This window comes from Megalobrama amblycephala, linkage group LG2, assembly GCF_018812025.1.
Source record: "Megalobrama amblycephala isolate DHTTF-2021 linkage group LG2, ASM1881202v1, whole genome shotgun sequence".
Taxonomy (NCBI): Eukaryota; Metazoa; Chordata; class Actinopteri; order Cypriniformes; family Xenocyprididae; genus Megalobrama; species Megalobrama amblycephala.
Window position 1 is genome coordinate 19,240,420 of NC_063045.1, and position 22,250 is coordinate 19,262,669.

At 33.5% G+C, this 22,250-nt stretch overlaps 1 protein-coding gene across 2 annotated transcripts in view; it reads left to right on the plus strand.

The window, feature by feature from the left end:
- rabgap1l (RAB GTPase activating protein 1-like) overlaps nucleotides 1-22,250 on the plus strand; it is a 111,485-nt gene that overhangs the window by 69,636 nt on the left and 19,599 nt on the right. For both annotated transcript variants that reach the window (XM_048164838.1, XM_048164839.1), the window contains exons 14-18: nucleotides 6,526-6,639; nucleotides 7,792-7,866; nucleotides 9,725-9,850; nucleotides 12,764-12,907; nucleotides 17,955-17,996. In XM_048164838.1, the coding sequence (XP_048020795.1) occupies nucleotides 6,526-6,639; nucleotides 7,792-7,866; nucleotides 9,725-9,850; nucleotides 12,764-12,907; nucleotides 17,955-17,996 (501 nt within the window). The remainder of the gene's footprint in view (nucleotides 1-6,525; nucleotides 6,640-7,791; nucleotides 7,867-9,724; nucleotides 9,851-12,763; nucleotides 12,908-17,954; nucleotides 17,997-22,250) is intronic.

Consider the following 22,250-nt stretch of genomic DNA (forward strand, 5'->3'; position numbering starts at 1 on the left):
TTAATCGCATACATTGGCACTTAGCCAAGTGTTGCATGATATAACGCGTTTCTAACATATTTGGTACTTCATGGCATGTTCAGATGTGTTTCTGGGAGTGAATTACAGTGAAAGAGACCAGAGCATGCCATTTCCTGTTGCCAGCAGGTGGCGCTATGATTAACTGAATATTGGCATATAGATATCTTCAGGCCAGGACTTTTATCACACATGTGAAGTTTGGGGCAGATCGGACACTGTATGCTTGAGTTACAACAACTTCCTGTTTCATGGCGAAACATCGAACTTTGTCAGGCCGCCACGGACACGCCCTTCAGCAAAAACTCAAGATCATCACAATTTAATGTCGCAAAGGCCTTTAGATTAGACTGACCAAATATGATATAGATCTGATTAATGCTCTAGGAGGAGTTTGTTAAACTACAATGTGTGGAAATGGCAAAAACTGCAAAAATTTTGCAGAGAAAATTCAAAATATCTCACTTCCTGTTGGGTTTTCAGATTTTGCACCCAGGGACTTTTTTGTAGGTATTGGGCTGTTACATGTGTCTACCAAATGTCATACCTGTATGTGAAATGTAGCGTGAAGGGCGCTTAAAGGTGCCATCGAATTGAAAATTGAATTTACCTCGGCATAGTTGAATAACAAGAGTTCAGTACATGGAAATGACATACAGTGAGTCTCAAACACCATTGTTTCCTCCTCCTTATATAAATCTCATTTGTTTAAAAGACCGAAGAACAGGCGAATCTCAACATAACACCGACTGTTACGTAACAGTCGGGGTGTACGCCCCCAATATTTGCATATGCCAACCCATGTTCAAGGCATTACACAAGGGCAGCCAGTATTAACGTCTGGATGTGCACAGCTGAATCATCAGACTAGGTAAGCAAGCAAGAACAACAGCGAAAATGGCAGATGGAGCAATAATAACTGACATGATCCATGATAACATGATATTTTTAGTGATATTTGTAAATTGTCTTTCTAAATGTTTCGTTAGCATGTTGCTAATGTATTGTTAAATGTGGTTAAAGTTACCACCGTTTTTTACTGTATTCACGGAGACAAGAGCCGTCGCTATTTTCATTATTAAACACTTGCAGTCTGTATAATGCATAAACACAACTTCATTCTTTATAAATCTCTCCAACAGTGTAGCATTAGCCGTTAGCCACGGAGCACAGCCTCAAACTCATTCAGAATCAAATGTAAACATCCAAATAAATACCATACTTATGCGATTAGACATGCTGCATGACGAACACTTTGTAAAGATCCATTTTGAGGGTTATATTAGCTGTGTGAACTTTGTTTATGCAATGATAGAGTCGAGAGCTCGGGAGGGGGCGGAGAGCGCGAGCAATTAAAGGGGCCGCAGCCTGAATCGGCGCATTTCTAATTATGCCTCAAAATAGGCAGTTAAAAAAATTAATAAAAAAACAATCTATGGGGTATTTTGAGCTGCAACTTCAGACACATTCAGAGGACACCTTAGACTTATATTACATCTTGTAAAAAAACGTTTGATGGCACCTTTAATTGAAATTTTGTAGGTGGCGCTATCGAGCCATTTTGACGCACCTAATTCTGAAACCCATATCAGACATAAATTTTCACCACTTCTGATGCGTGTGCAAAGTTTCATGAGTTTTCGAGCATGTTTAGGCCCTCAAAAATGCGATTCATTTCGGAGACGAAGAAGAATTGACTGAGCAATTACAATAGGGTCCTCATACCATCGGTGCTCGGGCCCTAATTAATAAATATCAGTATAATAGTATACAAATAACAATAATAAATAAGTAATGGTTCTGTTTGTACCTGCTATTGATTAATCCATCAAGAAAAAAATGTGTTACCTCTTCCACATATGCTGTGGTAACCTTCATGGGAAACGGCCTTTATGGTCTCGTTTTTCTCCTGCATAAACGTAAACTGATGAAACAGGTTACACAAATGGGTATGCAGTGCTCTGTACTATCATCAAGAATTTATACAGATCATGTATATGGAGAAATGGCAGAAAAGAAGGCTGCATTATTCATAGCGTGCGTGTTGAAGAGAAAAAGGAAGGTTACATTAATCAGGATGTACAAGAGTAAGTCAAATTCAGCGATGGATGGATGGACATACAGATAGATAGAAGGCCCATTTAGATGCAAATAAGACTCATACTTTATAAGATTCATAAGATTTACTTTCATCGTCCGTCAGGCTTTATTCTGTCCACCTTTTAATAAACTCTCAGATGCAGTGTAAACAGGTGAGGGGAGGTGGAAAACCTGTCCTTCCCTCTCTTGCATTAGTTGACTAATGATCCCTTTAATTAGCCCTGACACACGCTGTTAATGGAATGGACCTTATTACAACTCAGCCTGTCAGAGACATTTCCGCAGTCACCGTCTGATGTTGCCACGGCGTGAATTCCACCGATCTGTTCACTCAAGAGTTGATAGGAAGGACAACTGATTAATAATCTGCTCGTTCAGCCGGTTTTTGACAGGCTTGTGCAGCAAAACTACATTTCCCATAATTCTACATGGCAAAATTCTCATTCTGGAGTCATTTTGGTCCGGAGTAGATGCTTTTAAGTGTCTCTCTTGGCTCTGGTCCAGAGTTTCAGCCCTGCTTTGCATGTCAGAGTCTGTTCATGTTCTCCATCATGTAACTGGAACGCCGTCTGCATTTGACTTGTTAATTTGATTTGCGTCCAGCTTTGAAGAGTGTGCTGTGCTGAGTAAGACACTTTCCTGCGCTTCTTAATCTATCTCAGCTCTGTAAACACTTCACACAAGGTTATTCCTTCACTCAAGGAATCTTCTTGACAAAATACACATTATACTCGCTCACTCACTGTCCTCAGTCAAGCTCAACCTTGTATTCAAGTTTGTATTGGAGCTCAAAGGAACATGGACTGAGATCAAAGACCGTAGAGAAAATGACCATTACATGGATAGTAATTGAGCTTTTCCAGTGCAGGCTCTACATGTATGATAGTACCTTGTCTGTACTGTTGCCTGCACACATTTGCTGTTGTATCTGGCACTGTTCCTATAAAAAAAGTGTCAGAAAGGCCACAAAAAGTCTAGAATCTGTCTTGGTTTATTTTCACAAAAGTAACTGTATTAAAATTGCATTTTATTTTGGACCGTTGATGTTGCTGTTAAACCATGACTAATAATTAAATAATCGTCCCCTTGGAATTATAAGGTTCTATCTGACATTTTTGTCAAAATTGATTTATTCACATATTCATATTCTGTGACAACTTATTTACATTATGTGATGTTTCTTTTTTTAAGTTGTGCACATTTTGGTACTTTTTTTTAGAAAACAAAAAGGTTCTATCTACAAAGTCGCACTCTAACTTGGCTCTATAAGGTTCTATCTGTGTGAGCCAATCAGCACTTCGAATGCACACGCAAGGACCAATCAGGATCAGCGTTCTTTGTCATGTCGGCGCGATAGCAGATGAAAGATAACAGATAAAAACGCTAAATTGGTGAAGAGAAGACTAAACTTCACACAACGCAATGTTTATTAGAAACCTCATGATGGACTATTTTATTTATGATTTTGTCAATGACAGCAGCCCAAATTCCATGGAATTACAGTCTTTTTGTGTGCTTTGTTATATCTTATTGCTGAGGAGTCAGTTAGACACCACGTTAGCCAGCAGCGCTATTAAGATAGATTCGGGTTTTGCGCTGTATTTGCTTATTTCCAGTCATGTCAGGGAAAGTTATATATAAATTAGGTAAAAACGGAGTTGTTGCATAGTTTAAGTAATTTTAATATTTTAAATGTGAAATATTTTTAATTTATATATATATATATATATATATATATATATATATATATATATATATATATATATATATATATATATATATATATATATATATATATATATATATATATATATATATATATATATATTCAATGTTTATTAAACTTTGTTGAACACCTTTGCTGAAGCATTATCTGTTTTCTTGCAGTTTTTTAGTTTTAAAATGTCTTAAATTTTACAATATTAAGGCTTAAAGGTCAAATACTCAATTTAATTGATGGGGTCTTAATTACAACAATAAACGTTAGCATGTTATTTCAGCAATACTGATGTCTAGAGAAAAAGCCATTTTACCTGGCCCACTTTCTGTGGAATAAAGTCCTGCTCAGATGTGTTACAGTAGCTGCTTTCTGTCTAAATAAAAGGAAACTTAAACTTAAATGGTTCCTGCAATAATGTTAAATTACCCACCATATTCCTACCTAAATTTAACATCTGCACTGGACAAAATATTTAACACTGCTTAACTTGAACAAGAAAAAAATATTCTTTTAAAATATTTAATAAATGTCATAAAAAACATTAAATTGAACTTTCTCATGCATGTCAACACATTGTTACAACACAAATTTTGTGTTTTAAAACAAATAACTGTTTTAAACTGAAAATTATTGCTTCAATTAATTTTTTTGCAGATAGAACCTTATAATTCCAAGCGAAAAGTGTTTTTTAGAATTAGAAGGTTCTATCTGCGTTTGACCTGTTCCAAAATTCCCTATTTACAAATTTGAGAGGATTTTGATATTGTACATTTCGAATACAATTTCATGTTTGAAAGAAACTTGTTCCCCATATAGTTTTTGCTATATGGAACGCAAAAACTTTGAAGCTCAATATCTCAAAACTGCTCAGAACGCAGATAGAACCTTATAATTCCAAGGGGCGGTGTAAAAATAAAAAAAAATTGTATAATAGTGTAGTGTTTTATTAAAACTATTATTTATAAGAATAATTATAAACAATAAGTAAATAATAAAATAATAAAATCATGAAATATTATTATTATTATTATTATTATTATTATTATTACATATTTATTTACATAAGTATAATTAATATTTACAAAAATGTTTTATTATAAAACCATTTTATTTATATATTTTTTATTAATTGTTGTTATTATACATTAATTTTAATTTATTATATTTAATTATTTAATTGTATAACTAATGATTACTTAATAATAATAATAATAATAATAATAATAATAATACAATAGTAAAAAAAATTGTATAATAGAATTACTAATATTACTAAATACTATTTTATTTATTCATTTATTGATACAAATCATTATAAATAATTAAATAATAGTTATAAATAAAATAGTAATACAAATATTTTTAAAAATAATAAAATAGTATTCATTTATTTTTAAAATAATCATAAATAATAATTGAATAATAATAAATAAATACAATAATAAGTTAAATTATTATGTTATAAGTTATATAATAAGTGATTATAATAATAATAACATTTATTCATGTATTCAAATAATTTAAAATAAAAATAAAAATAAATAAAATAATAATACTAGGGATGCACCGGTATCGGGCCTGATACCAAGCTCATGTACTTGTACTTGTACTCGTACTCATAAAAATACCACCAATACTTCACGTGCATAACTGGCAGAATTTTCTGTGCACAGAGACACTGACGGCAACAGCAGAAACAATGTCAGCCTCAGGGGTGTGGAAATACTTCAAAATTAATGATGACAACCCACACATTGCGAATTGCATGCAAATCGCACTGAATGTCACAGACCACAAGCACTCGCTCTCTCGTGCGCTCTCTCTCTTTCTTGCGCGCGATCCCAGTTCTCTCAGACAGCGCGCAATCAGTTCTCCTTGCGCCTGAATGGTCAAATGCACAAATAGTTGTCAAAATGTCCATGGTGTGGAGTATCTCACATAAATACAGTCGGTTATGGCTTAAGTGGACGTAAACAGGTGGGGGGGAAAAGGGTATGTCAGTAGGCCTATATTGATTCGGTCTTAATCCTACATGGATTCGGACAGTAGCCTAATTAAATATTTGTCTGTCATTAATGTTCATAAAACAACATATATATATATATATATATATATTGTGAAATAAAGCTATTCATATCATGGTCATATTGCTCACTTGTCTCGTATTCCACCATGAGAAATCTGGTCACCCTAGGTTTACATTTGTTCACAGTATTATGTTATAAATTATGTTATATAAACATTTGTTCTATAATTTTTGTTTAGCAGGCAGTTTTTTAAGGCAGGTTAAAAAAAGACTTGATGTTTGTTTTGTTTTTTATTATGACTTTGGTAATTATGCCCTTTGAAGGTTATTGGACACTGTGAAATTTGTTCTTTAGGTTTGTGACAAGCACATAAAAATGATTACTTTTTTCATTCGAGTAATAATGAAGATGATGTTCTACATTCATTAGTCTCACTGTGTTGTGCTTGGAAAATTGCCACATCACCCCCCAAAAAAAAGAAAGAAATTAATAAATGTCTAGGCATCAGTATCGGCGAGTACCAGAAAAATTATATCAGTACTCGTACTCGGTCCTTAAAAAATGGTATCGGTGCATCCCTAAATAATAAAAAAATATTTTTTATGATAAAATATAAAGGCCCCAAAAATGCCTGATTGTAACTCTTGATTCGACCCACAGGACTCCGCCCAGGAAGCCGTCATCACCAGAGACATCCATCGCACCTTCCCTGCTCACGACTACTTCAAAGACTCGGGCGGCGATGGCCAAGATTCTCTATACAAGATCTGCAAGGTGAGGTGAAAGCTGCACATCCTCCAGGCATGACTCACTCCTGCTGTCTGGTAACAAGCATCACGACACGCTGCAACATCTCTTTCCACTGACCTTTTGTTTTGCTGTAACGGCCTTGGTAGATAACCAGCCACATGTGCTGTACTCGCCTCCGTTCATCCTGCTATCTGTTGCAAATGTATGTCCCTGAGATGGGTGAAACTTGTCCAAAATGCTAGTTTATTCATCATGGATCCATTATATTTAAAAGTGAAGCTGGAGTAATAAATTATGCAGTTATCTAACAAGTAATTATCCAATTAAGTAAACATCTATATCCATATGATTAAACAGATGGCTTTGGCTCAAAATCTGAATGAATGAGCCACGTAAGAAGCAGTTTTAAAACGTGGACACCTTTGTATAGAAATTCGGTATTAGTGCATCAATTTACATTGCTTGACAATCGTAATTCATAAACAATACTATATTGCTTGCTAGAATAGTAATTAAAAATATAGATGTACATAAAATTATGTGTTATGGAAAAACAGGAGAAAAGCGTTGAGTGGAGGAGAAAAGGGGTGCGGTGGTCCTGCTCTCTGTTAAATCTCTTTTGTGAGGAGTCTTAAGAGGTTCTCCATCAGCTGATTGGCACTGACAGATTAAAAGGCTCCTAAATTGTGCAAAAGACCTTCAATCCAGCTAATCCTGGATACAAAACCCCTCAGCTCACAGCGGCATATGTTGCCAAGAACGTTTATCAGTGTTTCCAGTCATTTACATATGACAAAGCAGTATTATAACTGCTTGTGATTTAAAGACAGCATGAAGCAGCATTCACAACACATGTAACTTTAAATCGACACATTTATTCATTTAAAAATATTTAGCGCTAGTTAATGTAGGGCAGGACTAGATTTTATACATCTAACACTGTTCTTTTGTGTACATTATTTTCAATTTGACATTTTTTTTTCTTTAAGTAACTTACAGTTTTTAAAATTATATTATTTTAAAAATTGTATTATTATTGATTACGTCAAACAATTAAGAAATAGCATTACATTCTGATGAACAATAAGTATGAAAACAAGCCTTTTCTTCCTTGATATTGGTTTCAGAAGGCTTCATTTTAATGCACAATATTTAAACTGATGTGTTTTTCCACAGGCTTACTCTGTGTATGATGAGGAGATTGGTTATTGCCAAGGTCAATCATTTTTGGCGGCTGTATTACTTCTACATGTAAGTATTTACCCTGAATTTACTTCAAATCTAGTTGAGGAGAGGTGATTTTTGTTTAGTGATTTTTGTTTTTGGTTTGTTTTTTGTTTTTTGTGTTTTGTTTCATTTATTATTTTATTTTATTTGAATGTATTTTTTATTAAATATTTAGTATTTTGTATAGATATTTTGTATAAGTATTGGTTAATATTGTCTTTAGTATAAATATTTATTTATATTTGTTTTTAATTATTCATTTTTTTTTTTTTTTTTTTTTTTGAGACACTAACCCAAAAAATACTCTGCAAAATTACATAAAAGTAAGCTGTATGTCAGAATTTTTGTTTTGTTTGTTTTTGTTTTGTGTCATTAAATATTGTTTTATTTGAATGTATTTGTATTCATTTTATTTTTTTATTAAATATTTAGTTCATGAATTTATATTTGTTTTTAATTCGTTTTTAGAGATGCAACGATACTACATTTCTCCACCGCTACCGATAGCCGATTATTCGGCGTGATATCTGCCAATACCGATAACGATACCGATAGTTTGAGAACCCCTTTCATACCTTCTTTTAAATTAATGATAATTTCATTATAAATAATAATTAATCATTATATTTTTAATTATTGTATTTCGAAAGAAATGCAAATAAAAACGTTATTCTCTCCATTTCATCAACTTGTTTCGGAGTAACTGGTATCAGTTATAAACATAAACACATTACTCAAATTAATATTAACACACATTAACTAAATTCTGAAGATTAAATTAATATTTCTTAACTTTCTGAATGTTATTAATATATTTACTATTAATATTGAACATCAAACTGGTTTCTTAGCATTTTCTTTACACAAAGCCAAAATTTTCCTGCCCTCTTTTGATTGACAGGATATATCGGCCCTGAATATCGACTGTTTTTAATCTATCGGCCGAGCGTGTGAAAATTTGCTTTTATCGGCTGATACCGACATGTCGGTGCATCTCTAGTTTTTTTTTTTTTTTTTTTTTTTTGAGATACTAACCCAAAAAAATTTTGTTTGTTTTTGTTTTGTTTCATTAATTGTTTGATTTTATTATTTTATTTAAATGTATTTTTTATTTTTTATTTTTTAATTTATTTTTATTTTTTAATTTTTTTTGAGACCCTAACCCAAAAAATACTCTGAAATTTCATGAACGTAAGCTGTCACATTTCAAAATCTGTCAGAATTTATACTGCGACAGAAATGCGTTACTTTCTCTTACCCCAGGCATTACTTAAACTTCCTTTTGGGTGATTTCCTTTTATTTTCACAATAATAATAATAGTGAAAATAAAAACCTTCCTCGTTATGCCTTATCTTTGACTTTTTGAGGAGCTACAGTAACGGTACGCAGAGAACAACAGGAAGCGAGGGAAGGACATTGATGAAACGGTTAATTCCATATTTAATTAAAGTGAGGGCTGAATAAGATGCCGTTTTTTGTTTCTCTGCGACAGCGGCCCGTATGGGGCCTGATATTAGAGTGCGTTTGGGGATTTCTATAATATAGTGTAAGTGTCTTTCTCGTGGCCTTGCCCAGGAAGCTCAGGAGCTGTCAGGAATATTAATGACGGAGCCCGTGTACCTGCAGGAGCCCATTGAGCTCGGGACACACACGCTGTCTGTGTGATTTAATACCCGGCTCTCTGTCTGTCTCACTCGCCGTCTCACAAACACAAACAAACTCTGATTTCATCACAGTAGACTGCCATAGACAAGTAGACGGACAGGCGCTGCAGCTGACACATTTAAACATCATGGGCTGGTTGTGTTCACTCCTTAGAAATCATTAGCATTTGAAAGAATCTAAAATATTGTGGTGATATCTCTGACATTTTCTCCATAGATGCCCGAGGAGCAAGCTTTCTGTGTGCTGGTGAAGATCATGTACAACTACGGTCTCCGAGAGCTCTACAAAAACAACTTTGAAGATCTTCACTGCAAGTTCTACCAGCTCGAGCGCCTGCTGCAGGTTTGGCCTTGCTTTGAATGTTAGTTAAGAGATCGTGTGGCACACAGCCTCATTCACCTCTCATGAGCGTCTCGAGTGTAAGCGGTGGCCCTCTTGTAAGCTGTTAGGCTCAATGCGCTGGAAAATGGGTTTTAATTTTGTGCTGAAATGCAATTAGGCCTGAAGTAGCCTCTTTCGGCACTAAACCCAACCTGGTTAGTATCGACTAGCTCTGCTACTACAAGAGTGTTAGCATTGATCAAGTAAAACTTGCCATAGGGCACTCTCTGGAAGGATTCCCATCTCTTCCACCGTCGTCATTTACTTAGCATGTGTTAACCCAGTGCTCCCACCTCTCTGATCTAATAATGAAATTTACCCCAGAGAAATATTCAGTCTTCCCACTCCGGAAGATCCTATCCAGCTCCTATCTCTTTTTTTGGGATGCTAATTTAAGATGTGCCTTTGTAGATGTCGGTTACCTCTTTGATTTATTCTCTGCTTGGTCTCTGAATACATAGAGTAACACACTTTTTTGAGGCAAGCATCACTGTTGCTGTTTTTCATACTTAGGGTTATTGATCTGAACAAACCCCTAACTTTTGGTTACTTTTGGTTACTGCTATAGACAGGAACGTTACCTCAAATTGTGTAGCTTAGCTTGTTGAAAAGAGGTGATAAATAAAAAATTTATATGCAATATGAGATTTTTGCAAATTTTTGCAAATTCCAAACAATTGAATTGATTTACAGTGGTTCAGTGTGTCTTGAGAAAGAAAAAGAAGTGCTCCCTCACTGTTGGGTTTACCCACTGTTACTTTATTTTTATGTTCCTTCAATATCCCCTCAGGAAAACAATGATACTGATACTCCTCATAACCACAGAGGAAGTAATTTGTTATGGTTTAAAAACAAACACATTCTTATAAACGCAGGAGCAAAAGGAGATCAAAGCCCATGTAGGTCTTTGATTTAGATGCTGTTTGTTTAAGGTGCTTCATAACTGCACTCTTGACCCGTTGCTGTAGTTCAGTAGTATTACGCTCCCAAAACAAATGTTTTAAAACCAGGTGGAAAGAAAAGGGTCAGTCTGTCTGACATTCTATATAGCATTTTATCTGTCTGTATGTCTGTCTACATATCTATCTGTCTGTCTGTCTGTTTATCTAGCTCTCCAACTGTCATTTTATCATTTTATCTTTTTGTCTATTGTTCTATCTATCTATAGGGCTTTTTTAACACTACGCACTTAACCCCGGATTATTATCATTCTAAACACCGCTTTTAACCCCGGGTGAAGGAACGTTTCACACTTGTAATTTAGAAGCAAGGTTAGCACCGCTTTTTACCCAGGATTATGAAACCCTGCTCTGGAGCAGGGTTAGAACCGCTTTTACAGTGTTAACTCTACATTGTGGTGCCAAACTTGTACAGTGTAAAATAATGCGGTGTTAGAATGTTACAGCCAGATGCTTTGCACCAGACAACCAATCGCGTGCCTCATATTCATGTGCTTTAGGCAGTCATGGAAACACTGCGCATTGTATATAAACAGTAAATTTAGCATTTGTGAGGAAAAACGTCAAATGCTGACAGAAAATGTGACAATTTGAATGAAGAGGCCGTTTCATTCTTACCGTTTATAGTCAGAAATGTCTATTCGGTATGAACTCGATAGTACAGTTGGCAATGCGAGGATGTGCAATGGTAGCGATATGTAAACAAATTGCATGCTGCATTTATCCAATCAATGACAATGACACCGCAAATATGCAAATAAGAACGTTAACCCAGGGTTTAGGAATGAACAATGTGAAATGTCAGTTTAGGAATACCCAGGATTAATTGTTAAACCCGGGTAATTTATGAGCAGTGTGAAATGTGAAGCAAGATTACCCAGGATTCCGTTTACCCGGGGTTTAGAATAACCCAGGGTTAACCATTTCACGTGTGAAAAGCCCTTATCTCTCTGTCTATTGTTTTCTATCATTTTGATCTATCTATCTATCTATCTATCTATCTATCTATCTATCTATCTATCTATCTATCTATCTATCTATCTATCTATCTATCTGTCTATCTGTCTATCTGTCTATCTGTCTGTCTGTCATTTTATCCATCTGTCTATTGTTTTCTATCATTTTGTTCTATCTATCTATGTCTGTCTACATCTGTCTATCTGTCTATTTAAATTTTTAAATCTTTTAAATTTTTTAAATCTTTAAATGGCCTTACACCACCATATCTTTCAGATTTATTACAACCTTACTCACCATCCAGATCACTTATGTCCACTGACCAGAAACGTTTGACTGTTCCTAGGGCGAAATGTAAATTATGGGGCGATCATGCTTTTTCAGTGATGGCTCCGAGACTCTGGAACAGTTTGCCGCTAAATATTAGAATAGCTTCCACACTGGAGTCTTTCAAATCCCTTTTGAAAACTCATCTTTTTTTCTCTGGCTTTTTTGTAGGTTTTTATTTAGTGATATTTTGTCATTTAATGTTGTGTGGTCAGATGTCTCTTTGCTGTTTAATATTGGTGTGTAATGTATGTTTTTTGCTGTTTGTACATGTTTAAAAGTTGTACAGCACATTGATCAACTAACTCAACTAATCTATCTATCTATCTATCTATCTATCTATCTATCTATCTATCTATCTGTCTGTCTGTCTGTCTGTCTGTCTGTCTGTCTGTCTGTCTGTCTGTCTGTCTGTCTGCCTATCATTCTATATTTATCATTCTATAATTTTTTTCAATCATTCTTTCTATTGTTTGTTTTGTATTTCTATTGTAATGTCTTTTTGTTTTGACATACTCTCAAGCTCCACCCCTTTTGCTTCCAAAAATAAACGCAATTAATTAAAACCGTTATAATACCTTTTAATTTCCCTTGCACTAACCATCCCTGTTTCTCTCCTTCCTCTTTCCAGGAGCAGTTGCCGGACCTGTGGTCTCACTTCCAGGACCTGAACCTGGAGGCCCATATGTACGCGTCCCAGTGGTTCTTAACACTGTTTACCGCCAAGTTCCCTCTCTGCATGGTCTTCCATATCACCGACCTGCTCCTGTGCGAGGTGATAAATCCTCCTCCAATGTCCAATCACAAAATTACAGCAACCATGTCCTAACCAAATCATTTAACCAATGAGATGTCACTGTAACACAACATGAATAGAAATCGAGCCACCGACATTGGGTGTCTTTCGCTAACTGTCTCTATAGACCTCTTTAGAGCAGACGTCACAATTACGTCACTTGCAGCTGCGCGCGCATAGTGGTTGCAGAAAAATAGCGGTAGCAATTGGAGGAAAATGTGCAAAATCCACAGAATAAGAGAAAAACGTTTTGTTGTGCCTCTGGATGTTGGAATCGGAATGCAAAAAAATATAGTCTTCATTTTTAAAGAAAACCATCGTTGAAAACGTCCTTTGAAGCTAAATGGAGACGTTTCACAGACTGCACTGATGACACCTGCAAGGATTAGTCTACTATTAAAGCAGGAATTTGATGTAAACAGTAAGTCTACATATTATTACAATATTCACATATGCAGTTCAGAGGACATACATACATAGCAGTTACAGCATGAAATAATATTTAAACCTATAACATTTTACATAGATAACTTTTAAACATAGTCTATAAAATTTTTATTTCACAATTCTGACTTTTTTTCTTGCATTTGCGTGTTTATGACTCCCAGTTCGGCCATTATAACTCGCAATTGTGAGTTTATTTCACAATTCTGAGGGGAAAAAAGTCAGAATTGCGGGATAAATTGCAATTCAGAAAACGAGTATAACGAGTTACAGGATAACGAGCATATCTCACAATTCTGTTTTTCTTTGTAAGAAATGTGAGATATAAACTCAGGTTTGCGAGAAATAAAAGTCAGAATTGTGAGATATAAACTCGAAATTAACTTTTTTTTATTCTTTTATTTCGTGGCTTCCATAGACTGCTACTGCTCAACTGTCATTTTCTGCAACCAGGTAGGCTCCGCCCATAAAAAACGTCATCGCTGTTTGCAAACACCAAATTGGTCTATTCTACACATCAGTGGGTATTTTTTGCCAACTTTAGAATGAATATTATGCATTCGGACATATTACCCATTTGACAGACTGCATACTTAGGGAAGTGGGCATATTCAGATGCAGGACTGGATTCATAAACATTAAAATGAGGATAAGAACAAATTGATATGCATTCGCACCAGTTACATGGACCTGTAGTGAATCCACCGGAATTTTAGTGCTAGAACGCAACTTGCACACTTATTAGTAAATGAGACTGAAAGTTTTCTTGCATTGCTTGTCATGTTCGTGTCACATCACAAAAGTGTATGGCATTTTGGCTACCGGCATTTTGATACGGCACTGGTTTGTCCTAGGACATAAGTGCATAGGTTTCTTAAGTTAATGCATTTAGTAATTGTTAATGTTAATTTCTAAATATACTGTGTATTGTTCATTGTTATTTTATGTTTGTTCATATTACATTAATCATACTCTATACAACTTAAATGTTATAAATGTAATAGTATATGTAGAAATTTAGATAAACCTAAATTAATGAATGCTGTGAAATGTATTGATCTTTGTTAGTTCATGATACCTAATGATAAACCTAGAAATTAGTCAAATCTGGGATATTTAATTTAATAAAACCTGTAAAAATATACAGAAATGTATCTAGTTATGCTCAAGTTCAAATTATTTAATTGGCTAGAAACTGCTCTTTGTGAGTGCGATCTCTTCCAAATTACGTTTTTTTAAAACCCTTATTCTAATTATCAATGACCTGAAAAGTTGTGGAAATGAATCAAATCCTTAAACTCATGGATTTTTTTTCTATTTATGCTCAGATTTAAAATACTGGCTTCTTTGTGTAATTATTTTAACAGTTACTTTTATTATCTATACAACTTGAAATGCTAAAAATGTAATAGTATATGTAGAAATTTACATTAACCTAGATTAATGAATGCTGTAAAAGTATTGTTCGTTAGTTCATGATATCTAATACTAAACCTAAAGAAAAACTGTTAACAGATTGAATGATTTTTTTATATCTAGGTTTTTAAAATGTATTTCTTTTCTGTCTAAATAAATAGTGTAGTTGTGCTGGGTTTTAAATAGCACATGGAACTGATGGAAAGTTCAGTTGTTTCTAAACTTCTTGAACTCTGTTAGATTTCCCAAAGCAAGCATCTTTGACTTCTTAGAAATGGGCTTTGTGTCTTTCCGAAAGAAACGCTTCGACCTTTCTGCTCCTCTGAGAGCTTTTCTTTTTATTTTTTTTCCCATTGCTTTTCTCCCCTTTTCCTTTCATTCAGCGTCTGTGGTAGCCTGAGGCAAGACAATTAAAAGTTTCCTCAGCCTGTCTCAGTCAATGAATCGCATGATGAGAATCTGTTAGATGCTTGCGAGACACCTCTCTCGCTCTCTCTCCTCTTATCCATCTATCAGTTCATCTCTAATTCATTTAGTGTTCTCCCTTCTTTGAGGCTCTGCCTCTACTTTTGAGTAACTCGTTATAATTGAAGTCTTTCTTATTCATGCATTCATCTTTCCCTAATCATATTTACATTTCAATTTATTTGTATTCCGTTTTGTCCCAATATACCGATCCAAAGAAAATCGCTCACTGATCATCTAATGCTATCGCCCGCAAAACCGGAAAGCACTTTCTCGCTTTGGCAAGCTCTAATCTGATTGGCTACCTTTAAATATCTCCAGGGACCAAAGGCTCACAGGATTTGTTATCAGTCCATTGGGAAACAAAGTTGGGTTGACACAGCGAGCGCTATTGAGGATTAAATAACAATTGGACTTGTCAGAATTTGTAAGGTTACTAGCATAAAATGTTTGAAATATACCTTTTCAAACTAGTTAAATAGATACCTGTAAGTAGTTCTAATAAAAAAAACCCGCACACATTAAACTACACATTTTTCTGTTAATTGCCAAGCTACTTTTTGAATTCATTCATGTTTATTCATATTATATTATATTATATTATATTATATTATATTATTAATTTAAATGTCTATTTATTTGATTGTATTTTTTTTCCTATGTTTTGTTTTTTGTTTATTATAATAATATAATATAATATAATATAATATAATATAAATTTAAATGTATATATTTATTTGATTATTGTTTTTCTTGAAACGCTGCCAATGCACCATAACAGATTAAAATTGCGTACTCATCTGTTTGCAACTTACTTTCTAGGAATCAATTTTTTTTTATTCACTATTTGTTCAGTAAGACAAGATTAAAATGAATTAGGTTAGCAATGGCAATACACTGTAAAGCAAACATTTTGTGAATGATTAACTCAAGCCTCTTTTTCCCATCCTTACCCAGACAGCCCTTCAAAAACCATCTAAAATCAACAAATCTTGGTTCACTACTTCTAGAAAGAAAAAAACTAAATAAATAAATATACGGCTGTTCAAATGTTTGGAGTCAGATGCTGGTTAAATGAATGCTGTTTTATTAACTTTCTATTCAATGAATCCTGGGGAAAAAAAGAAAACGTAATGATGCTGAAAATTCAGCTTTTTATCACAGGAATATATTACATTTTAAAATATACAAAAATTGAAACCAGTTATTTTAAAGGGTTAGTTCCCCCAAAAATGAAATTTCGGTCATTATTTGATCACCCTCATGTCGTTCCAAACCTGTAAGACCTTCGTTCATCTTCAGAACACAAATTAAGATATTTTTTATGAAATCCGAGGGTATCTGATCCACACATTGGCAGCAACATCATTGCACCTTATGACGTCCAGAAAAGTAGTGTAAAACATGGTTAAAATAGTCAACGTGACTACAGTGGTTCAACCTTAGTTATGAAGCGACGAGAATACTTTTTGTGCGCAAAAACAAAACAAAAATAATGACTTTATTCAACAATTTGAACCATTGTCATACGTAGTGAACTCAGTGCAGAGCTTCCTTGTTTACGCCCGAATGCCGGCTCATTATTGGCCGGATCCTGTGTCAGCATCGCATGCGTCGTGCTGCTCACATGTTCAACTTCGGCCAATACTGAGTTGCCGTTCAGACACAAACAAGGAAGCCTGCCTTGAGTTCATTACATATGACAATGGTTCAAATTGTTGAAAAAAGTCATTATTTTTGTTTTGTTTTTGCGCACAAAAACTATTCTCAATAGTTAATTACTTTATTAATATTTTCAATAGAAATGAATTACTGCAAATTTTTTATATTATATTAAAATGTCTATATATATATTTTATTCATTTTTTCACTTTTTTATCATTATTTTTACCTTGAAATGCTGTTCGACTAGAGCCAACGTGTGCCAGTAAACGACAAGCTATCGTAGTGAATCAACTTGACTTTTAAAATCATATTTCTTGCATAACCAAAGAGTTCATCTCCAAAGCCAAGGAGGAAAGTCTTTCCCTCCCTCAACAAACAAACACACATGCAGACACACAATTATCCCCCTGCAATTTCCATTTAGCCCCCTAGCGCCATCTAGAGCCTGTCGGGAAGAGATACTTTGTGCCGTCTGTTATTAATAGAGAACATGGGATATTTTTAGCTCTGTGTTGCCATGTGAACGGGTCGTCTAAGCGATGCTTGAGACGGGTGTTTCCATGCGGAGCTGACTTCAGCATTGCTTCTCCGCTTGCTACTGCGCTGCCACCTGCTCCCCTCTGACACACACACACACACACACACACACAGCACCTCCGCCTCAACTACCGGCCGTCCTTCACTGTGCCTGTGCACATCAACCTGCCTGTCAGTCCACCTGAGCGTGTGCGAGCGAGATTGTTTGCCTCTTCCTTCAGCTCCTGTCACTCCCACACATTTGAGCTCTTTGTATGATTCAAGCTATTTTAGGAAATGCAAATGCTTTCGACATCGCTCTTCCCATTGCTAGTAGAGCGCAAAGACAGCATTGCAGTCCTTCCGAACCATTTATTCCAAATTGTATGGGTTTTATTACAATAAAACACCCTTGTATGTGGCCCGTTTTGTAGTTTCAGGCAGTTTGATGTTCAAATAAATTCTTCTGTTTGTTTTTGTGTGTATAATTTTTTTTTTCTTTTTTTCAATGTCTTCACAGGGGTTGAACATCATCTTCAATGTGGCGCTGGCTCTTCTGAAGGTACTGCACCTCACTATGCTTACGTTTCTTTGTTTTATATGGTTCGGAAAAGTGAGGGAAAGAAATAAAATCCGTAAAAAGTAATGCAGATGTATCTAGTTATGCTTGGGTTTTAAGTATTTCATTGGTTAGAAATTGCTCTTTGTGAGTGTAATCTTCTTTAAATTTATCATCCTAATTATGAACAACTGGAAAGCTTATGTAAATTTTTAAAATCCATAAGTTATGCTAGCTTAAGATTTAAACTGTTAGCTACAAATTGATCTTTGTGAGCAGTGTTATTTTAGTATTATTTATATACTATTATAATATTTATTAATAATTAGAATTATTATAAAGTTTAGAAATTTTATGTGCTTTTATCATTTATATTAGTTTGTTTTTAAAATATTTCTATAGTCATTAGTCATTTTAGTACTTCAACTTTAACTTACCAAGGCAACATTTCTAATTTTCATTTACCAATAACAACACTGTTTGTGAGTGCAGAATTTTTTATCCTAATCATGGAAATTCAGTGGTTAAAATGTGTGGGGAAGCTGGAGAAAGATTTAATGCTTTTAGTTGAATATACAGCAGCTCTGCAGGCAACAAAAAAAATCATATTGAGTGTGTCTCCCTCTGCCGGTCAGAAGAAATATTGCCTTGATTTTTTTTTTTTAAATCCAAGTGTTTGCGTGCAGCTGTTCACAAACCTGTCCATTAGTTTAATGTACACACATGACTAAAATGTTTTTCCATGAGTAATATTACTGAAACATATAATCATATATATATCACAATCTTTATATATAAAATATATTATGATAGTATTTTTATTATTGTAATCAAGTATTTTTCTTTGAAATTTCTGAATCCATTTATTAAATTATACGCACATACTCAGTGCTGGGTAGATTACTTAAAAATTGTAGTCGGTTACTGATTCCAAAATACATGACAAAAATTGTACTTAATAACGTAATCATTACATTACACATTTAAGGTAATGTAGTCGGACTACTTTTAGATTACTTTTGACCTAACTTGTTTATCAAATTGATTTGAATGGGATAATCTTTTACCGTATTGATATAAAAATACAATATCCCTGCATTGCATACAAATATGAAATGATGTGAATTTGTATATGTTAATGTGTATGAAAGCCAAATGACAGACAGTAAAAATGTTCCAGAATGTTCCAAAGACAGTAGTACATGGATAAATGACTCGCTGAGTGATAATTCAAATAATAATTAATTTGTCTGATTAGTCTTGCAGTTTTGCAATGTTGAGAAAACACTCCTTAAATTTAAAAGAAAAAAGTAGTAGGGTGAATCAATGTATTATGAATAATTTACTGCCATTGTGAGAATAATATGTAATTCTCTAATCAATACATAAATAACTTAAGTCTGATTATGAGTATTTTAAAATGATCTAATTACAGGAATTAAAAGCAGTGAACTATCCCTTTAATTACATAATCCAGATTACTTGTAATCAGTTACTACCCAGCACTGTGTATGTATATACACTACCAGTCAAAAGTTTGGAAAAGTTTGTTTCATAATAAATACAGAAAAAACAAAAATATTGTGAAATATTATTACAATTTAAAATTATGGTTTTCTATTTTAGTATAGTTTAAAATATAATTTATTTCTGTGATGCAAAGCTGAATTTTCAGCATCATTACTCTAGTCTTCAGTGTCAGATGATCCTTCAGAAATCATTGTAACATGCTGATTATCACAGGTTATAAAATAATATTTAGCATCACAACTGTTTCCAACATTGAAAATAAATCAGCATATTACAATGATTTTTTTGAAGGATCATGTGACACTGAAGACTGGAGTAATGATACTGAAAATTCAGCTTTGCATCACAGAAATAAATTATATTTTAAACTATATTAAAATAGAAAACCATAATTTTAAATTGTAATAATATTTCACAATATTTTTGTTTTTTCTGTATTTATTATGAAATAAATGCAGCCTTAATAAGCATAAGAGACTTTGTTCAAAAACATTAAAAATAGTAATGTTTCCAAACTTTTGACTGGTAGTGTGTGTGTGTGTGTGTGTGTGTGTGTGTGTGTGTGTGTATATATATATATATATATATATATATATATATATATATATATATATATATATATATATATATATATAATATACACATATAAAATGACACATGGACAATGGAAGAAATGCTGTGTAAACAGGAAATAACCTCAGTTTATCACTTTTTGTGCAGTTTTTTCTGACTGCAAATGACATTTTTCTTTTCATAAGATGCATTGGCTCGTTAACACAACATAATAACAAATTTGATCTGAGCCACATGGCTGCTGTCGGAGTGATGTATGCGTGCATTTGGGTTTGTTGTTGTGGCGTTATTGATCATCGGTGACACGATGGATGACACAGTATGCAGCTGTGGGTCATTAGCCCAGTAATGCCACTATGGCTCTGTTGATACAGCACTATTTGTGGTGTGTTAGGACTATAGTATGGTTGCGGACAAGTGCTTTTTAGAGATTTACAACCAAAGCTCAAAATTGATCACATTTGAAGGGGAAGGATGCTTTTTGGAACAAAATCCACTTATAAACTGCAAATATTTTTATAGTCTCTTATAGTGGTTGTGTATAAAGTGTACTGTATATTTAACTTCCACTGCGATTTAAAGGGTGGTGTGTCATTATTCGTTGGCCAATACTGTCTGCTGGAAAGCTTTCCAATGGTGTTCTCAGCACAAATACATTAGCTTCATCCACAAAGCCACACCTTTGTGTAAGCTGCAATGACAGAATGACAAATGGAGCTATTGCAAGAGCGGGCTGTGCTGCCCTCAATGTGTCTGAGCTAACCTATAGAGGAGACGAGGATATATCCACCATTTTAATGTTGAGAAATAGACTCCACTTCCCTGTTCTGTAATTACAGCAGATGTGAGAACCAGAATAGTATTCTCTAGTTTCTTTTTAAGGCTTTTCAAACTCCAGGTGTTCATTAAAGTAGAACTATGTGGATATTTGTAAATGAACCTCAAATCTCCTCAAAGGGTACTAGAATTACACAGGCCTGATTATATAATTTGTCATTTTGAAGACAATGTCTTTTATGTAATTAGTCATGACAAATGTTCTCACATGTCATTGTTTATATCATCTCAAAAATATAAACCGTTATAACCCAGTTCTAATATGCTAAATGCAACAATTGGGCATGAAGATATTAAGATATTGTAAACATCATAATTTTCTGTTAAGCTGCTTTAAAAAAATGTGTATTGAAAAAAGTGTTATACAAATAAATGTGACTTGACTCATTAGGTGTATATTTAAACACTGGTGTGAATTTTTTTTTTTTTTTTTTTTTAATATTCATTTCAATTTTTTAGATTTGTTCCCATTGTCATAATGCATCTAAATGTTGTATTGTAAGTCCTATATATGATATTCTCTTTTCTCTTTGTTATAATGCATCTTAATATTATTTTGTAATCAATATTCATGAATTTGTGTTGATTGCAAAAGAGTTAAATTATTTAATTACATTTAATCTTTAAATTAATATACGTCATTAAAATATATGTAAAAGACAAACAAATTAAAAAAGAGAAAAAATAAGACTACAATAGAAAATTTAATTAGATGATTAAGTGTGTGTGTGTGTGTGTGTATATATATATATATATATATATATATATATATATATATATATATATATATATATATATATATATATATATATATATATATATATATACAGTACAGTCCAGTCCAAAAGTTTGGAACCACTAAGATTTTTAATGTTTTTAAAAGAAGTTTCGTCTGCTCACCAAGGCTACATTTATTTAATTAAAAATACAGTAAAAAACAGTAATATTGTGAAATATTATTACAATTTAAAATAACTGTTTTCTATTTGAATATATTTCACAAAGTAATTTATTCCTGTGATGCAAAGCTGAATTTTCAGCATCGTTACTCCAGTCTTCAGTGTCACATGATCCTTCAGAAATCATTCTAATATGCTGATCTGCTGCTCAAGAAACATTTAATGTGTACAATTGTACAAAATATTTGTGTACAATATTTTTTTTCAGGATTATTTGATGAATAGAAAGTTCAAAAGAACAGTGTTTATCTGAAATCTAATCTTTTGTAACATTATAAATGTCTTTACTGCCACTTTTGATTGATTAAATGCATCCTTGCTGAATAAAAGTATTCATTTCTTTAATTTCTTTTCAAAA